The 20,532-nt window shown below is 40.1% G+C and overlaps 1 protein-coding gene across 1 annotated transcript; it reads right to left on the bottom strand.

Annotated features, from left to right (window-relative positions):
• Positions 1-2,377: 2,377 nt before the first annotated feature.
• dars2 (aspartyl-tRNA synthetase 2, mitochondrial) lies at positions 2,378-20,427 on the bottom strand. Its single transcript, XM_057857532.1, has 18 exons — positions 20,247-20,427; positions 19,338-19,595; positions 19,065-19,164; positions 14,110-14,176; positions 13,893-13,994; positions 13,451-13,546; positions 13,240-13,363; positions 12,944-12,994; positions 10,195-10,297; positions 9,574-9,643; positions 9,259-9,438; positions 8,696-8,803; positions 8,537-8,599; positions 5,638-5,790; positions 5,318-5,536; positions 5,115-5,225; positions 4,796-4,871; positions 2,378-2,894 (listed from the first exon to the last, which is right to left on the bottom strand). The coding sequence occupies exons 2-18, from the start codon at positions 19,507-19,509 to the stop codon at positions 2,683-2,685; spliced, it is 2,007 nt and encodes a 668-aa protein (XP_057713515.1). The 5' UTR covers positions 19,510-19,595; positions 20,247-20,427; the 3' UTR covers positions 2,378-2,682.
• Positions 20,428-20,532: the final 105 nt, after the last annotated feature.

Raw genomic sequence — 20,532 nt, 5'->3', positions numbered from 1 at the left:
AGGAAAAAAACAAAAAAACCTTGCAGCTCCTTTTAGTTGCAAACAACTTGTTACATCAGTGCTTTCAATGGGGGAAAATGTTTAGAAGTCCAAGATAACATTTTTTTTTTTAAACAAGCCACTACGGACGTCCTACATCATCTGTGTCATCACCAGAGGTGGGTTGAGTAGCCCAAAAAAAAAATTACTCAAGTAAGAGTTTCGCTACTTCTAAATAAAATTACTCAAGTACAAGTAGTCAGCCCAAAATTTACTGAAGTAAAAAAAAAAAAAAAAAAGTACTTGTTGATAACAATACTCAAGTAATGAGTAACATTGTAACTGCTTACAATGTCTGCTTTTTTTTCCTCAGCACTTCATCTACATGAACTGTTATTATTATACTGTACTATAACCTATTACAAGGCCATATCAGGCCAAAAAACATGACACAAAAATCATTGGATTATGACCAGAACACTATGAAACATCCCCTGTCCAAAGAGAATGAGTGCCCTCTAGTGGAAAAAAAAAACATCATTATCTTGGATGGGTATACTAGTCCTTCTCAAAAAATTAGCATATTGTGATAAAGTTCAATTTTTTCTGTAATGTACTGATAAACATTACCGGTACCCTTTCATATATAATAGATTCACTACACTCAACTAAAGTAGTTCAATCCTTTTATTGTTTTAATACTGATGATTTTGGCGAAAAAGTCAAGAAAAAACAAAAATCCCTTTCTCAAAAAATTAGCATATCATGAAAAGGCACTCTAAAGAAGCTACAAACCTAATCATCTGAATCAACGAATTAACTCAAAATCCCTGTGAAAGATTCCTAAGGCTTTTAAAAACTCCCAGCCTGGTTCATTACTCAAAACCGCAATCATGGGCAAGACTGCCGAACTGACTGCTGTCCAGAATGCCTTCATTGACACCCTCAACCAAGAGGCTAAGACACAGAAAGAAATTTCTGAGCGAATAGGCTGTTCCTAGAGTGCTGTATCAAGGAACCTCAGTGGGAAGTCTGTGGGAAGGGAAAAGTGTGGCTGGAAACACTGCACAACCAGAAGAGGTGACCGCACCCTGGAAAGATTGTGGAGAAGGGCCGATTCCAGACCTTGGGGGACCTGCAGAAACCTGGAAATGGGCTACAGGTGCCGCATTCCCCAGGTCAAGCCACTTTTGAAACTGAAACAGCGGCAGAAGCCCGTGACCTGGGCAACAGCGAAGCAGCACTGGACTGTTGCTCAGTGGTCCAAAGTACATTTTTCAGATGAAAGCAAATTTTGCATGTCATTCGGAAATCAAGGTGCCAGAATTTGGGGGAAGACTGGGGGGAGACGGAAATGCCAAAATGCCTGAAGTTCAGTGTCAAGTACCCACAGTTAGTGATGGTCTGGGGTGCCATGTCAGCTGCTGGTGTTGGTCTACTGTTTTTATCAAGGGCAGGGTCAATGCAGCTAGCTATCAGGAGATTTTGGAGCACTTCATGCTTCCATCTGCTGAAAAGCTTTGTGGAGATGAAGATTTCATTTTTAAGCACGACCTGGCACCTGCTCACAGTGCCAAAACCACTGGTAAATGGTTTACTGACCATGGCATTACTATGCACAATTGGCCTGCCAACTCTCCTGACCTGAACCCCACAGAGAATCTGTGGGATATTGTGAAGAGGAAGTTGAGAGACACCAGACCCAACACTGTGGATGAGCATAAGGCCGCTATCGAAGCATCCTGGGCCTCCAGAATACCTCAGCAGTGCCACAGGCTGATTGCCTCCATGCCACTCCGCATTGAAGCAGTCATTTCTGCAAAAGGATTCCCGACCAAGTATTGAGTGCATAGCTGATATAATTAATTGAAGGATGACTTTTTTGTACTAAAAAACACTTTTTTTGTATTGGTCCGATGAAATATGCTAATTTTTTTTACATAGGGATTTTTGGTTTTTCTTTTTTGCCAAAATCATCAGTATTAAAGCAATAGAAGGCTTGAACTACTTCAGTTGTGTGTAATGAATCTAAAATATATGAAAGTCTAATGTTCATCAGTACATTACAGAAAATAATGAACTTTATCACAATATGCTATTTTTTTTAGAAGGACTAGTAATCGAGTTATGTACAGTGTATGGTTATTGTTGTGGCGTCTAATTGCTGAGACTGACACGGCCAATGTCTGGATCTCTGACAAAAATATGTAGAATAAAGACGAAAAATGTAACTAGTGTAGTCCAAAGTAGAGGTGTAAGAGTAGTGTTTCTTCAAAAATCTACTCAAGTAAAAAGTATTGCTCGGTAAAACTACTCTAAGAAGTACATTTTTCTCAAAAAAATTACTCATGTAACTGAGTAAATGTAACACTTACTACCCACTTCTGGTCATCACTCTCCATCTCTAACAACGCAAGTTTCACAAGGTGTCGATCGGTTAACAGATCAGTTCAACACCTTCTCCTGATTGCACATTTTTATTGAGGCTCTTATTTAGTCCATGATTATTTTAAGTAACTGTACATGATTTTTAAAGAGATTCGTAGCTGTTTAATTTCTCGTTACTGTTTTCACTGCACGAGTCGAGTATTTCAACATATTCAGTGTCACCATTACACCATGATCCTTTCCAGGTGTCTGTTCATCATCTGTTGTCTTTGTTATTAAAATGATTGGAGAAGTTCATTTCCTCTTGAGCGTCCATCAATGTTTCTTGCCAATCTCCACATCTCCCATATGTGTCAACTGCATCTCTGCTGGCCACTTAACTGAAATATGGTAAGATTTCAGTTCCTCCTCTGACACAAAGTCTGGGGCGTGACTCATGAGGTCATGACCGCGAAATGACTTGGGGAAGGCTATGACATCACGTATGCTGGAAGCACCCACCATGATGGAAACCAGTCGGTCCAAACCTGAAAGAATAAAGGTACTGTAATTTTTTTTTCAGTTGCGTATCACTTGTAATACATATGCATTTCTTCTTTTCCACCTCCATATTCTGTGGAAAGGCATGTGGATTTATTCTGTACATGTATATTTGATATGAAGACAGCACACAATATTTGAGGGAGCTGGGAGTTAGTCAGAAAAGGGTATTTTCAACACTTGTTTATTTTTATTTGAATGTAGACCAGGGGTGTCCAAACGTTTTGCAAAGGGGGCCAGATTTGGTGTGGTAAAAATGTGGGGGGCCAACCTTGGCTGACGTCCTTTATGTAGAACAATATATTTAAGCAAATTTTAGCAAGCCATTCTGTGTGTCATATTTGCTTTATTTATTTATTTTTTATTAATAATTTCAACAATCTCGCAACTAGCCTTTGTGGTGTTCTCTTTCGACTCTCGGGTTCTTGTGAAATACTGCTGAAAAAATAAATTAAACTAAATTAAATTAGCTTCAAGTTGTTTCAATTTCTCGCTGCGTATCTTCCAGGTAATCTTGTCGTACATATCAGCGTGTCTTGTTTGGTAATATCGCCTCACCTTGAACTCTTTAAAAACAGCGACTGTCTCTTTGCAAATGAGGCAGACACAGTTGTTACGTATTTTAGTGAAGAAATAGTCCCATTTCCACCTATCCTTGAAGCGTCAGACGTCGCAGTCAACTTTCTTTTTTTTGTTGATTGTCGCCATTTTCAAAAATTGGGAGTAAAGGGTCACACGGGGTAATGTTGCTTAGGGTGCTACTGCCATTTAGTGGGTAAATGAGGAGCGGCATTTAGTGTGTAAGCTACTTCATATGCTGGTAGCAGTACTGCTGACCAATTTATTAAGTCTGTGTTCGGGCCAGACGTTATTGATTTTATGACAGAGGCTGGGGGCCGGATGAAATTCGACCAAGGGCCACATTTGGCCCCCGGGCCGGACTTTGGACATGTCTGATGTAGACCAACAGAGACAACAGGAAATCTTTGGCCAAGCCTACATACACGCAGAAAGTTGTGTCAGGACTGGACGGGTGTCCATCTTAAAATTGCAAAACAATTATGAGCGCTCGTACAAAAATTATTTAATATCAGATCGTGTCGGGATCTCTGAGTTAAAGCGACTACCATATGTACCATTAACCTACAGGACAGTGGTGAAAATTCTGCTATTGTAGGTCAAAGCCAAAGAATAGGTGAGAAGCAGGTTGATAGGCAGAATTAGAAGAGGAAAGTGTAGAGCAGGGTTCACTAAATCCGGACCTCGGTGCCACTTTTCCTGTCGTGTTTTCCACGTCTCTCTCCCCTAACACACATGAATCAAATGATTATGTCATCAGCAACCTCTCCAGAAGCCTGATAATGATAATTATTATTTTGATTCAGGTGTGTTGGAGGAGGGAGACATGGAAAACACGACAGGAAAAGTGGCACCGAGGTCCGGATTTAGTGAACCCTGGTGTAGAGCGTCAGACTGACTGTGGGGAGTTTGAATGTTGGAGCAATTGCAGGAAATGTTAAGAGTACAGCAGTTAGGTCGTGAATTAGAAAAGATATTCCGGAGGCTGTGCAGCACATCACAGGTGGGAGGAAAGTGTGATAGCCTGAATTGGCACAGCCTTTCTTGCATATTCTGTCTTGTGTTGTCTTTCCATCTGATCCATCTATCAGATTCCTTTGCTAATGCCAGTTCATACAACAACACGCTGTAGTTCTGTCAAAGTCCAAGAACCTCAAACCCACGACGCAACATATATTCCCTAATTTGGGTCCCAATGAACACATCAAATTGAGTATTAGTCAACAAGAGATTAAGATTTTCTCCAATTTCATATAATAACCTATAATTTTTTTCTATTTCTTAAACTCCATGACGCGTGGGCTCTTACCAAGCGCAATACCACCATGTGGAGGCGCACCAGAGTCCAGAGCCTCCAGAAGGTGAGCAAGAACAGTAGAATCCTCCTGAGAAGAAAAATATTACCGGTAAATCTGTCAATTTATATAATTTTTAAAACAGAGATTTTCTTAATCTTGCAACCCTCCCTCCAAAAAAACAAACAAACAAACACACAAACCCACAGCAAGAAAATACATTTTCCAGAAACGGAAGGTTTTGCAAGAACAGAGAGTTTACATTGACAAGGAAGAAGCTTAACAATTTTTGTACAGTGCATTTGACATATCAGCTGAACAGAAGTTTTTCACCTTTAGGATGTTCTTTAGAACGTGAAGCTGCTCCGACGCCTTATGGATACGGATTGAACCTCCGCCAATTTCACAGCCGTTCAAGACTAGGTCATAGTGCAGGCCACGAACCTGAAACGATTTTTTTAAGGTCAATACATAGTCCATACAAAAATTATTTAGTTCATCATACATAAATGAATTTAAATACATCAGTAACACACTTTTTCTGGGGCTGTGTATAATAACTGTGTGTCCTCTGGCACAGGCGCAGTAAATGGATGATGGGCTGACTCAAGCTGCTCCGGCTCATTCTCTTTAGGCAAGAAGAGGGGGAAATCCACAACCCACAGAAAATGAAAGGCTGAGGAGTCACGGACAGTCAAGCCATGTGACTCCAGGAGCTCAGCACACTGCAAACGTAGATTACCTAACATTGGGCGCTGAGAGAAAAGTAGTTACATCCCTGTTAAGAAAATATGCTTTGTACCACAGTATTACCTTTATGAAGTAACCAATCATTCCAATGGGGAGTGTTTCATACCAGCACTTTGACAGGACCAGCAGCTATCAGTACCAGGTCTCCTGGTTCAGCTCCAGTCTTTTTAAATAAAGCATCAGTGGCTGAGGTCGATAATAGCTTCTTCAGAGGAGACTTTAGCGTTCCATCTGCTCTGACAAGCAACAAACTCAACTCCTGGGGACAGAGGAAAATATATTTCATCATCATCAACATGATATTGCTGCTAATATAGAGTAGCCTCATTGGTAGAACTGTTGTGTTTACCACATGCTTCATAGTTTGAATCTTGGCTTAGTGTTTTCTGTAGTTTTAATGTTTTATTAGTATGATTTTGATCATTATTTTCCACTTTTTCTGCCAAGCAGTTGTTCACAAAGAGGTAAAATTCATCCCATCTTTGCTTGTGGATGACTGAGCAATGGCGTACCCCACGCATGCTATTTTTAGACCATGATGTCACATCGTAAAGCGGAAGTAAAACAGAAGTGGGACATTATAGACCCGCCCTCACATAGAAAAAATGTTATTTCTGCTACTTTTCTCCGGTAATCTTTCAAAAACCTACATGCCGATCACACATTGCTTTTTTGGAACTTGTAGAAACGACTCTAGACATTACGACATATGAAGGATGTTTTCTTCATACGTTTGCCAAAACCAAAAACTCGGTAGGAAAAAATGTGAAGAATGAATCAACTTGCGCGGACTTTTAACACCAGCTCGGTGAACCCATTCACATTTCATATGCAGTAAACATTTTGTTGGGTTGGCATGGTCTTTCAGAGGATAAAGAGGTAAGCCATTTTGATATTTTTAACTTATTTTTTAGCGTGAAGTTGTGCAGTGCTGCTTCAGTCTGGCAATGAATGACCTGAAAATAATTAAAATGGTATCTGACTGCCACTGTTACCTTTTCTGTTGTGTTAAAAAAAAAAAAAAAAAAAAACTTTAGTAAGGGGGAAGTGTAAATAAATTATAGAATTAAGATTTGTTATCAATGAAAAAATTAAAAGTGTTCGTTGGCTGTCACTAAGTAGCATTTGCGATCGCTACACAAAATATAAATTACCCCCAAGAACGGTCAGAGACGTAGGACAACCAGAGGATATAATATATTGGAAAGACAGGGCTGGTGGTAAAGGATAGCTTGTTGAAACAGGAGAATGTCATTGTTAGTCGCGTAAGAAAAAGGTGTCGATAAAAAAGCTAAGGCTATGTATGCTTAGGTCAGCTCGTTTTTTTTTTTTCCCATCTTTTTCAGCCCTCGACACTCAAGCCATCTCCTTAACTGAACATTTTTATGTATTTCCATATCTTTGCAAGTGAATTTGGCACCAGGGACATCATTTTCGGAGAGAATTAGTAGGTTTAGCTTTGTAAACGTCTCCTTCGCACACGATTTCCATTCATTTCCTATTGGGGACAATCGGTGGCGTGTCCTCACCTAGCAACAGTAGCTAACGTCATGAATATTAATGTACGGTACCACGGTAGTGACGTGTTGCTTGCGGTACGCCATTCAAGGAAGCTCCTTATATACCAAATCATGGGACATGCTTGTTCCACAATAGCTTGTTCACTATGTTCATAACAGGTGTTTGATGAGCATTCCTAAACTTTCTGTCTTTTCTACTACCCGCCTCAGATCTTGCAAAGTGTTACAGCCATGAAATTGAAAGTTTATTACAATTTGCTAAAAACAATAAGTTTTGTAGTAGGCTTGCACAATAAATCGTTTGAACATTGGCATTGCAATGTGTGCATGCGCATTAGTCGAATCGCAGGACGTGCAATTTATTTATTATATTATTATTATTTTTTTTTTTTTTTTTAAACATGTACACTTTTGTTTTACTTCATAAAAGCAGCAAGTATGCAGATCCAGGATCTCTTTTATATACAGCAAGCCTGGATTAAACGGCGTTATATAAATTAGGAATGGTTAATTAAAATAATATATTCATGTTTTTCTGCTTCATGCTCCTACAGCACCATAGCCTCTTACCCTCCCTCCTGCTAAGCAGTGCAACCAAACTGTTTTTCTTGGTCACCAGTGGAGCTGGCATTTGGTACTTAACGTTAATGATGATTGACAGGGTGCTAGCTTTGATCTGGCCGGAGAAGCCTCAGTAGCTCTACGATCTAAGACACAAACGTGTTAATCATCGGCACACTTGTAGCCCAGTCTGAAGGGTGCTGGGCCAACTCATTCATTGTGTAAGTGAGAGGCTGTTCTCAGCAGCGTGAGTGTATTTGAGTGGACTCACTCAATGACGCATTTAATAAAACCAAGCATTTTTCTCCATTATTCTTGTTTTAGGCGGCACAGTGGTTTGCACATCCACCTCACAGTTCTGGAATCATGGGTGCAATTCCGGCTCCGGACTTCCTGTGTGGAGTTTGAATGTTCTTCCCATTAAAGTTTTAACGGTGATGCGATGAAAAATATGGGTGCACCTTAAGAACAAATTCCAGCCAGTGTAAACAATGCAAAAAAGTAAGTGTGGAGCCTTGGCAATACAGTATATATAACAATGTATTTTTTTGTCTAATATCGTTCAGGCCTATCTCGAACAGAGCTGTTCAAGTTATCTGGTGAAAATGATTCTATTTTTTTTTTTAATATAACAATATTACAATATATCGCAATCCCCCCAAAAATCGCAATGATAGTTTTTTCCAATATCGTTCAGGCCCATTTTGCAGTGTATTCAATATAACATAAATTAAACATGATTTGTAAATCATTGCGTTCTGTATTTGTTTGGTTAACACGTCACAACTACATTGGAATTAGGGTTGTAGTTGGAGTCGCACATGATTGTTTTCCACTATGTACTGTTAAGCAACACCATCAGAGCTAAAAGTAGTTGTTCTAATTCCAACAATGAAATGAACAACTACCCTATCACCCTCTTACCTGATTAAAATGAATCTTTGATGATTGTTTTATTTTGTCTAAGTCTTTCCCAGTAAATAGTTCCTGAAAATAGAAAGTGCAAAAAAGCATTAAAATGGCAAAGACTACAACATGAGAAATGTAATCACTTTCCACCAGAAGAAAAAGATTTGTTCTTACGGCTCCACTGGGAACACAAATGGACAAAACACAGCTATCTGGTTGGCTAAGAGCTGATTTGAAGAAACCAATATCTGTGGACAGGAAAACATCTCTGAGGTCCATCAGCTGTATGCAAAGAAATAACAGGAATTCTATCTTAGTTGTGTGGAATGAAAATACTTGCGAGTAATGTTTCACTGACAAAGACCTTCTGTTCACTGTGGACTTTGTACTTTCAAAGTATGGACAAGAATTTGACAAGGGCTGACTTGTCGCCAATGAATACCATATTTATGTAAGGAACTGCCAATAACAAGTGGTGGTTGGTCAAAAATATTAGTACTTTTCACGACATTATCTAGTGCTTCATGTACTAGTATGTAGATAAGGTTTACAAACTCGCACTGATTGGCTTGGAGATTTTTCCAACGTGTGAAAACTCCAATTGTCTATTTAATTAGTTTGTGACGAGAGATTTAAAATATTTTGTTTCAGTACACAAAGAGAAATCTCACAAAGTACAACTGAACACTATTGATTTGAGTTTCAATTATGCTATCCAGAAAACAAAAATTCCCCACCTTCATGCCAAATCTGGTATCAGGTTTGTCCACCCCATAGTCTCTCATGGCCTCTTTATATGTCATTGTTTGGAAAGGAACTGTGAGGGGTCCTTTCTCTGTAGGCCAAGAGTACTGCAACAAACCTTCCACCAGGGACATGATGCCCACCTGATCCACAAAAGACATTTCTATGTCGACCTGTAGAGGCAGAGTAAAAAAAAAAAAAAAAAAAAAAAAAAAAAATTCTTAAAGCGCTGATAAGAACCCTATGAATCTAGAATGTTTCAAGCCATGAAAACATTGATGTGGAGAAATACAAAAGGAAGACCTTACCTGAGTGAACTCAGGCTGGCGATCAGGTTTGGAGCCTTCATCCCGATAGCATCGAGCTACCTGGAAGTATCTGCAACAATGATGATGACCATTTTAATGAAAAAACATAATTGTGAAGTGAAACATTAAATTTAAGATGTCCTACTCTAGCTGCCAAGTCACAGGCAAAGTACATGTGTGTTCAAATGTGGTCTAGTTGTGTCAGATGCTCTTATGGACAACCTTATGCTTGAACATGGTATTCATTAAGGATAGTCCATGGCGAGCACTAAAGTCTGAAAATAGAATATTACTCGGGTTTTGATCTTGGGGGTCCTTCCTCACAATCACTTCCTTCCATGTCTCACTGTCATTGCCCATTGATATCACCAAGCAGAATGAGAAGTCCCCAAAATAGGTACTCTCCAACATGCATCAATTCCAAGGAATCAAAAAAGGGTGGGTCCACCAACATACAGGACCCATCTCCCTGAACAGGTAGGGAGGAAAGTTATCTTCTCATTTGCTGGGGTTAAACCCAACATACAGACGCCGAATCAAAAAGTCGAAAAGCAATAATCCCGAGAGCGAGGGTCATAAAATCTCCCACCATAAAAAACTCAAGTGATTGCATTGTCCCACCTGTCAATACCAGCCACCATTAGAAGCTGCTTGAACTGCTGAGGGCTCTGAGGGAGGGAATAGAAACGACCAGGGTCTCTGGATGGAACCACAAACTCTTTTGCTCCCTGATTCCAAGAGAAACAGCAGTGTGAGACAAGCAATGATGACCAAATCACATTTTTTGGCCATTTACATGTGTATATATAGTATAACACAAATTACAAAAACATTCTACAGAGAGATCTTCGTGATTTGTTTTCCCTCAAATGATGGCAAATTAGTTCAAATTTGATGTAGTGAACTAGTCTTTTAAAAACTCGATTGAAAGTATGCAGAATTATTATTAGAGTTGGGATGATACACCAGTTCAACTGGCAATCCATGTGTGGAGGCTGAAGATACATACTGTATAGCAATCTCCTCAATAGATACAAAATCCGACAGCAATGCGGAGATACATGAATTGTACCGGCAATCGCAAGGTTGGCCGAGGTTTCAACAGAACTAGGTACTGTTTCGATGTTATGCTTGTTTTGTTTTTTTCTAATTCAATCCAACTATTGCCATGTGGCAAGTATTTTGTTGTTGTCGTCGTCCATGTCAAGCTTTACATGAGATTTTATTGCCATTTCTTTACATAAAGAAACAATGCTCAGCAATTAAGGCTTTTGATTGGTTTTAATTTACTGTAATTTCATGTTGTGTGATTGAGTTGTTAATGACTGATGGCTATTGGCGTAACAAAAAAAAAAACATTGCCTCGATTTGTCCTGCTTCCAAAATGAACCGAATTATAATTTCCATTGAATCGCAACTCATGTATCGAGATATATATCGAATTGGCCTCCTGCCAAAGATTCCCAAACATAATAAAGTTTTTAATACAGTTCTAAGAATGCCATTGCAGTAAGGGAGTGAGTGCATGATAATACAGTGATCCCTCGTTTTTCGCGGTTAATGTGGACGACAACCTGCTGCGATAAGCGAAAAACAGCGAAGTAGCGCCCCCCCCCAAAAAAAAAGTTTTGTGTGTGTGTTCAGTGTATTTATTCAGATTTAGCATTGGGAACAGATACAAGACATGTTTTAAAATTTCTTCCCCAAAGTATAATTTTTAAAAAATGTATATATATATATATATATATATATATATATATATATATATATATATATATACACACTTTTTTTTTTTAATAAATGGTTTCTAAGCACTTCAAATGTAATAATTATGATATGTTTTAAACATGTTACTGTCCCACCGAATTATTTTTGAACAAAGTACTGTACTGTAGTAGAAAATGCTTTGCTTTATTAAATGCTTCTGTTACCTCCCTTGGCTGTGACTCTTGTGCCCCTTTCCCACTGAAACTAGTGGGTCAACGCACGTTTTTCCCAAGCCGATGCAACCCACTAGCAATTGGCATTTGGCACCTTTCCCATTGACAAAAAAAAAGCCGTGTCTTTTTTTTTTTCACCTGTCTAACCCCCCACCCCTCCTCAGCCGTGCGTAAGGTTACGTGACGTCACCACGCTAAAATGCGCGTCGACAACTGCGACCAAATTTATTCAGTTCAAGGAAGTAAACAATGCAGAGCAACATGGAAGCCTCCTTTCCGTTTGTGTTCTCTGTTTTCATGCTTTTTACTGCCCTCAAAATGATCGAAATGCAGCAAAGGAGCAACACTCTGCTTGTGCTGAGGCAACGTAGGCGACGTGAATTCTTCTTCTACTAGCTTTGTTATGAGCATCGACGTAACTACGGTTGAGGGGCGTGTTAAATGGGAGGCGACTGGCAGGTTGTTATGACGCATCACGTAAGAGCCTACGTCACCACGTAGATTAGGGTGTTGACTGTTGACCCGGGGTTTTGCTTTCACACTGCATGACGATCAGAGCCGAGGTGATTTTAACATGGGTCACTTGGTGGGTTGATTGACACGGGTCGAGGCGGGTCGCTGCACCTTTCCCACTGCCACCAAAAGCCGATTGTTAGTGGGTTGACATGGGTTTTTTGGCCAGTGGGAAAGGGGTATTGGAGTGACATGTGGAAATTACAAACTGCTCATGATCACTTTTAACATGTAGCGTTTATTGCCGCGAACACAACACGTCCGGCTGCCTAGAACGTTGCCACACACACACACACACACATTCATTCCAGCTCGTGTTTCCCTATCCCCCTGTCCGCACATTGCGGACACAGAGCCTTCTGTTCCAAGGCAGCACTTCATTGAGTGAGTCTACTCAAATCCTCTCACCTGCACACAATGAGTTACCACAGCAAATGTTTAACAAGTTAAACGATAATTGACGCATGAGATGCTTTTGAAGTCCGTGACTCTAGCAAGATCAGACACAAACATCTGTCAATATCGTTAACTTTAATAAGCAACTCCACTGCACGTGCACTGCCTGCCTGGCAATAAAGACCAGTGAGGGAGGGAGGGAGCGAGAGTGAGACTAAGCAATCGGCTCGAGACAGCTAAAAAAAAATTTTTAATTGGAAAAAAATCCGCGATGGACTGAGGGTGCGAAGTTTGAAACACGAAGTAGCGAGGGATCACTGTATTTGAAATACTCTAATGGTACCGCAAACTGGTATAGAGGTTAGCAAGTTAGATTTTCAATGTTAGAGCTGAATCAAATGAACTCTACTGATATCAAATCTATTTTCAGACTTTGGGAAAAAAAAAAAAGGAATTGCCGTCACTACACTGAGGTTAGGGGAGTTTAGAGTATGCATACTACATATTCAGTTAAATGTTACTTGCCCCTGGTGTTCTCTTGAACAATGTTGGCGTTTCAACATCAACAAAACCTACAAAGTGGAAGAAAATGAAATTACAGAATGCAAATTCAGAATTGGGTGATTATAACATAGTCACATCTCTGATGATGTAGGAATACAATTTCCTAACTTTTGTACAGGTTGGGAACAGTTCCAACTGAGAGATAGCCTTACAGACTAAGCTGGGAAGGGTTTCAGCTACAGTACCTGCCACCTTCAGCACAATAGAAAAGGGACAGACAGATGCAAAGAAAAATAATGGTCAACACCAGTACCGTGTATGTTACACAGATATTCTCTCATCTTCATCACTAATTGGGATCTCAGTCTGAGGTTCTTCTGTAAGCGAGAAGATCTTAGGTCCAGGTAGCGAAACTGCATTCGTATCGACTCTGATTTCTAGGGACAAAAAAAATCATAACAATTTACATGAGCATCATTATTGTCATTGAAAATATGAAGATTAATGTGTAGCTAGCCACTTACTTTAACAAAGTCTTTAATTTCAAATGGCAGCTTCCTGCATGTATTGAGAACTTCCACATTCTCGGCAAGGACTTCAATGTCTCCTGTTGGCATCCCCTGACATAAACAAAAATTAATGATGAGAGAGCATCTCTAGAACAAACACGAAAAATTCCAAAGCAAAAAATAACTTATGGACACGCAGCTGTCAAATGAACAACAGAATTACCGGTACTATTTTTCGGTTTTGGGGGAGACACCTTTTAAAAAGATCAGAATTCAGAGGCAAAAAAAAAAAAAAAAAACGGGTAGCAGGAAAGCTGGTAGTCTGCAACCTCACTACTACTAGTATATAGGTGCTCTTCAGCTCCTACGGTGTCTCTACAAACCTAACTTAGGGGAATACTTAATATTTGCACACTTCATCGAAAAACAAAATCAGATTATTGATTTTTAGACACACCTTGTTTTCTTGTCCCACTGGCCGTTGCCTAACAGTCCCAGTAACTTTGATGACAGATTCAACTGTGAGATTACTCAGGACTTCTTTTAAATGGTGTGCAGACTTGCAAAAAAAAAGAGACAAGATGAGTCGGGATCTTAAAGTGTGTTAACAGGAATTCTAAGCCAATCACCAGACAATGGAGACATAACCAAATGTGATTATGTCGAATGCTTACTTCTTGCTGAGGTATAAGTACTTGGGTCAGGCCGCTGAAGTCTCGTAGAATAACAAACAGGTCTTGTCTGTTCAAGACACAAAAAGCAATTTTGACAAAGTAATAACTTATTTATATCCCCATGTAGCTTTTTAATGCTGTACAGTGGAATGAAAAAGTATCTGAACCTTTTGGAATTTCTCACATTTCTGCGTAAAATCACCATCAAATGTGATCTGATCTTTGTCAATATCACAAAGATGAAAAAACAGTGTCTGTTTTAACTAAAACCACTCAAACATTTTTAGGATTTCATATTTTAACGAGGATAACATGCAAACAATGACAGAAGGTGAAAAATAAGTAAGTGAACCATCTGCCTAAGGAGATTTAAAGAGCAATTGAAACCAATTTTTACCAAACAATTTAAGTCAGGTGTGTGCCCAACAGGGGTCGCGTTAACCGGATATTTTCCGTCGTTGACCGGTTTTTTTAAAACGGTGACGGAAAAAACTGAAGTCCGTCCGTCATTTTGACAGGTTGCAATTCACACCCCAGACCACAGGGTGGCGAGTTAGCATATTAATTAGCTATTGTCTCTCTTAATGCATGACGTCGTTGGCTCTTCTGTCAGAATATTGTAGCGTCACCGGGGTCTGGCGGCGGCACCGTGATTGACACATCAACGCGAGGTTCTTATTGGTGCACCCGGTGTGCCAGCGCGTCATCCAATTGATGGACAAGATTGCCGCCTGTGTATAGACCCCAATCACATGACGTCACAACTCCGCCCCCCTGACCGGAGCCGCTATATTGTGTGTCAGCTCGTCATGTTTACACATTACCGCAACGTACATGCCTCCTATTACGGCGTGTTTTTCTGCTCGTTAATATTAATAATCAAAATGGTGAAGGCGTGTGTGGCGGTTGGTTGCTGTAACAGAGAAGATAGACGGAGAGACTTGAAGTTCTACCGTATTCTGAGAGACCCGAAGATGAGAGCGAGATGGACTGCTGTAATTCGACAAGAAATCTGGGCACCAAACGATCACCACAGACTATGTAGTAGTCTTTTTATTTCTGGTAAGATGCATTTAATATATATTTAGAAGATTTTGGGCTGACAACCACAATTATGATCATTGTGTGACGTTGGTGATTGGGGTCTATATCGTTGCCTCTTTTTCTTTGGGGGCGGAGTTGTTGGCGGTAAGCAGAGTAAAAAGGGAGAAAAATACCACGACTTCCGTGTCTAATTTTTCGCCGCCAAGCAAGCGTTACAATATTAATTAAAAATGAATGAATACTAAATACTATTGAATATGTCATCATTATCATTTTAAAAATTTAAGTGACGGGTAAAAATAGACTATGAACGGATTTTTATGACCCTGTCAGTCAAAATGACAGACAACGAAAATGTCTAGCGCAACCTCTGGTGCCCAATCAATGATGAGTGGTTTAAAGCTGCCCTGTCCACTATAAAAGACACACCTGGTAAGAATTGTCTTGATGAGAAGCATTATTTGATGTGCATCATGGCTCGATCAAAATAGCTATCTGAAGACCTGCGATCACAGGCGGTTTTTGCTATGGGCAATGTGGGCGACCGCCCAGGGCGCATTCTATTTGGGGGCGCACAAGGGCCCTCGAGAAAAAAAAAAAAAGAAAAAAAAATCCGCTAGTTTTCTAGACTAGTACCGCTCATTTCCACGTCAAGGTAATAGAGTGGACGTTAGGGCATTCTTTACTATATCAAATCAACTGCCGCGGAGAGTCGTGTGTGACAGAGGGAAAGGCAGGGAGAGACGGGAGGGGGATCAGCTGCTCGCAACTGCAGAGTGAGTGAGCAAGACAAGTCTCAATCACTCTCAGAGGAAAAGCATGGAGGGGGGGGGCAAGGAGGAGGCAAACTTTGTAGTCCCGTACCGTGCACAGCTTTTCACAGGCCACCTCATTATTCATGTGACTACTTAAAGAAATGGTGATTTTTTTCCCCAAGAAAGTCCATTAATGGGTCTATCATATTCCTCGTTCAATACTCTATAAGAAAAATATAACATATATGCATCTAAAATAATCCTAAACGATTTTATTAGCAATTTTAATACTCCTTTTAGCAAGGTTATTTGGGTATGCGGTATGCCGCTGCGTACGTTCCCATAGCAACCAGTCCTGTTATTGTCCTACGTCAAAAGCGCTGCATATTCTGAGAACGAGAATAGGCGTAAGCGTAAGGTGTGCATTTTGAGCAGAGGACGGCCACCCCACCTGTTAGGATTAATATGTGCGTCCATGAACGAATGTAAGTATTTCCTCTTCATGCCATAAAGTTCTTATGATAAGTTAGAGCCGTCATCAGCGCGACCGTTTCGTGCTTTTCCTGTTACGTCAGCTGGTTGATCCCACTCGTTCTCGCTGCGTCGAGGAGAGCGTTCTTTACTTTATATTCGCATTGCACATTTGCTTTAAGAGGGAAGGTGTTAGTTTAGCATCATAAAATGATGTTGTACATCCATATGAGTGTAAAGTGCTTAGTTTTCGCCACTTTTATGGCCAAGATGACCGCACGCAGCACGCACTCGAACCCCCCGCCCCACCTTCATGTTCATTTTACTGCACAAATATGTATGTGTGTCACGTGACTCAGAGTGAGTGGGCGGCGATCGCGCCCTTTTTTAATTGGCAAAATGAAAAGTTATCCGTCTGGAAATAAAAAAAGAAAGGGAAAAAAAGCAGAAGAGGAGAAAAGGAAGCAAGACAGCGGTGAGTGTACTATGTTACTGTAGTTTTATGTCCTAATGTAGTCGAAGCACTGCAGACTAGTAGTAGTAAACCAATTAACTGCCTTAACTTGTTGTAACTAGCTTGTTAGCGTTTGCTAACAGCATGGCAGCATGCTAGCGTTTCTTCATACATAAAGATGTTACCTAGAACATTAAATCAGTGTTTAGAATCACCATACACACTGATCAGCCAGACTGATAAGATGTTACATGATTCACTTCTGTGCCAGAATTAGACATGTGCCGGTTACCGGTTTCACGGTTTACCGTGGTGTGAAAACGTCACGGTTTCAAAACCACTAAAATTTTCCGTCATACCTTAGTACGGTATTCGCTATTTTTCATGTGCCAAAATGCAGCCGAAGTGGCTTGGTGTGGCAGCGCTCACCCCTTCCCATTTGTTGCCTTGAGTGTCAGTGATGCTATTCTGCTAAACAGCCAGCAAACCCACAAACAAATCCTCCAAACACAAGGCGTACTTTTCTTCAATTTATTGAGCTCTCAAATCGTGGTGAAATATACAAATGAATACATTTAAAACGTTGTACAATTGTATTTTTCCACGTGTGATTAGGTTCAACAGGATAGCAGTAGCACCATTAAAAAGTTCGCCAAAAACAAAACGCACATTTTCCTTTCAAATTCAATATACAAACTAACTAAAACTTACAAAGACGAATGTTAGCCTAGGCTAAGCTGGGAGAGCAGCTTCGTTGTGGTTTTATGTCTCACAGCTGCTGAGTGAGAGACAAGCTTGAATGAAGGGGGGAAAGAAAAAGAATCGCGTCAAAGATCGCTAATTGAGAAAAGGAGGTCTCACTCCTCACTTTTTTTTTTTAGATGAAACCTTTCCTCAACAATATTTACATTTTAACTAATTTATAATTTGTGAATAATATAATTTATTTTGAGTGTCCAAAAAAGCGCTCTATGAGAGCGAGGCTTTATTAGACTTTTATTAAATATGCTATTGCTACAAATCCAACTGTCCCCCTTACTTGCACATGCTCAAAGGGCCCCATGTTGCCTGTTGCCTAGGGCCCCCGGGGACCCTTGCTACGCCTCTGGGCGGGGGATAGACTATTTTAATACAATAACGTAAAAAACGTAACACATTCTTGTGTTTGATGTCGGCGGGGGGGGGGGGGTAGTTTGGCTGTCGGTGGGGGGGGGGAAGGGGGCGCTGAATGGGGTGGTTCGCCCAGGGCGCGAAAGTAGCCAGGACCGCCACTGCCTGCGATCAAGGATTGTTGATTTGTATAAAGCTGGGAAAGGATACAAAACCATCTCTAAAAGTCTAGCTGGTCATCAGTCGAGAGTCAGAGAAGTTGTCTACAAATGGACAGAGCTTGGCACTGTTGCTTCTCTCCCAAGGAGTTGCCGTCCACCAAAGATGGCGCCAAGAGTTCAGTGCAGAATATTCAGAGAGGTAAAAAAGAACCCCAGAGTGTCTGCTAAAGACTTACAGAAATCCCTGGTACAGTCAAATATCTCTGTGCATACATCAACTATACGTAAAACTATGGTCAATAATGGTGTTCATGGGAGGACTTCACGGAGTACGCCACTGCGGTCTAAAAAAAAAAAAAAAAAAAAAACATGTTTTGCTAATCTAATGTTCGCAAAAAGGCACTTGGACACTCCACAGAAGTTTTGCCAAAATATTTTGTGGACTGATGAAACCAAAGTTGAATTGTTTGGGAGTAACAGACAATGTCATCTGTAGAGGAAAAATGGAAGAGCTCACCAACATCAACACCTCATCCCCACCGTGAAGCATGGTGGAGGGAGCATCATGATTTGGGGCTGTTTTGCTGCCTCAGTGCCAGGACAACTTGCAGTCATTAAGGGAAGAATGAATTCAAAGGTTTTGCAGGTAAAGCTGATGCTGTCTGTCAGATAATTTAAACATAAAAGAGGATGGATGCTGCAACAAGACAATGATACAAAATATTAAATGTGATGGTTCGCTTACTTTTTCCCCCCTTCTGTCATTATTTGCACACTATCCTCATTAAAATATGAAAACCTGTAAATGTTTGGGTGTTTTTAGTTAAAGCAGACACTGTTTTTTCATCCGTGTGATTTTGACAAAGATCATATCACATTTGATGGTGATTTAGAAATGTGAGAAATTCCAAAAGGTTCAGATACTTTTTCATACCACTGTATGTTTATCATTTTAGGTACCTTAGGTACTGGACCCAGCCACACAATGTGACCTTCTCTCCAACATGCTCAGATCTAAGTTGTCCACATGTATGACTCCTGAAAGACAAAGAGCTGCTCCCTAAGGATAAAAAAGATTTGATGTTGACTCTGGTGTATACAGTATAATGTTAGAAAATGAGCAGAAGACATAAATAAATATATAAAATGTGCACTGCTAAATCTGATGGAGGTTATCAGATGCAAACATAACTAATAAAGAGTTCACACAATTCTACAAGTGAAGTGAAGTACCTGTGGTAGCTGTGGAGTTGGACAAATGGTCACTGACGTGACAGCTCAAATGTCTGACCTGGGGTATCCGAATGAGGCGCCCTGGACTTGATGTTAAGTGCCGATAAAAACGTCTATGAGCTCCGATTGCACAGAGTGTTCTCTGCACGATCTTTCTGTATGTACTTGCCATTATGCGCTTATTTAAATGGAAACTAAAATAATTTGCTGCGTAGATCAGGACTTGTTACTGGAACAGGCTTTCTCGTGGGTGAAGTCCTACAAAAAAAAAAAAAATATATATATATATATATATATGCCGACGGTAGAGGAAATAAAACATTATAATAATTGTTCATTTCAATATCAACGTGTTCTTGAACATATCGCTTTGTCTTCTTATTTTTATTTATTTTTAAATGCAAAGATGAACGGACTAAAGACCGGTCACAGACAATACATCCTGTTTCCGGTCAGGCGGTTCGCTGTCAGTGTTTTGCTACTGCGTTTATTACGTTATTTATTCATCTATTTATTTCATAGTTATATTCGACCCATAGTGTCCCAACCTTCTTTTCTTTTAACCTTGTCACCATTGTATACAGGACCATATATTCAAGACTAGATTTCAGCGCGGACGGTGAGCCAATTGAGACAGGCGTCGTCACTTGTCGGACACTTTACGTCGGAGACACTCGATAAACATAACATTATGGTAAACGGAGAGTGCGATAGATTACTCGATTTGAAACTGCTTGGTTTGTTATAAACTCAGCGATGTGGTAAACTTACTGCACATTTAAAAATAACCATTACCTTTTGACAATATCCTACCTGAATCATAGCCATAGTTTGTTATAAACCTAATCTTTAAGGAATTCGTCAAGAAATCAGCGAGTTAAGAATATTTTAGTGGCGAAAATCGTTCACCTTACGTCCGCTGCTTTAGAATCTGCCAGACATTCTCCGACGCAAGATGGCCGCCAGTTACTGATGCCGATGACTCCACTTTTAGACATCTAGGAATATATATAATGCCTATGTTTGTATCCACATTCCTTGGTTGTTGTCGACACCTATTTTGACAAATGTGGTTTCGTCCGATATCTTCTTCTCTAAACAGATTCGCATAAGCAACCGAGAGCGCCATCAAGAGTATGTTGATGGTTTGACAATGCGCTCTTTTCGCGATAACGCCTGCGTTTTCAAAAAAAAA

This window comes from Corythoichthys intestinalis, chromosome 14, assembly GCF_030265065.1.
Source record: "Corythoichthys intestinalis isolate RoL2023-P3 chromosome 14, ASM3026506v1, whole genome shotgun sequence".
NCBI classification, from domain to species: Eukaryota; Metazoa; Chordata; class Actinopteri; order Syngnathiformes; family Syngnathidae; genus Corythoichthys; species Corythoichthys intestinalis.
The sequence above is the reverse complement of the archived record's forward strand: the minus strand, read 5'-3'. Positions and strand labels throughout refer to the sequence as shown.

What these genes read in the sequence shown, in the direction of transcription:
- dars2 (XM_057857532.1), bottom strand. Translation starts at nt 19,509, where the DNA reads ATGGCAAGTACATACAGAAAGATCGTGCAGAGAACACTCTGTGCAATC. An exon ending in TACTTATACCTCAGCAAGAA is followed by an intron (nt 13,995 to 14,109) that starts GTAAGCATTCGA and finishes TTTTTTTGCAAG; the next exon opens with TCTGCACACCATTTAAAAGA. An exon ending in TTTGTGTTCCCAGTGGAGCC is followed by an intron (nt 8,600 to 8,695) that starts GTAAGAACAAAT and finishes TTCTATTTTCAG; the next exon opens with GAACTATTTACTGGGAAAGA.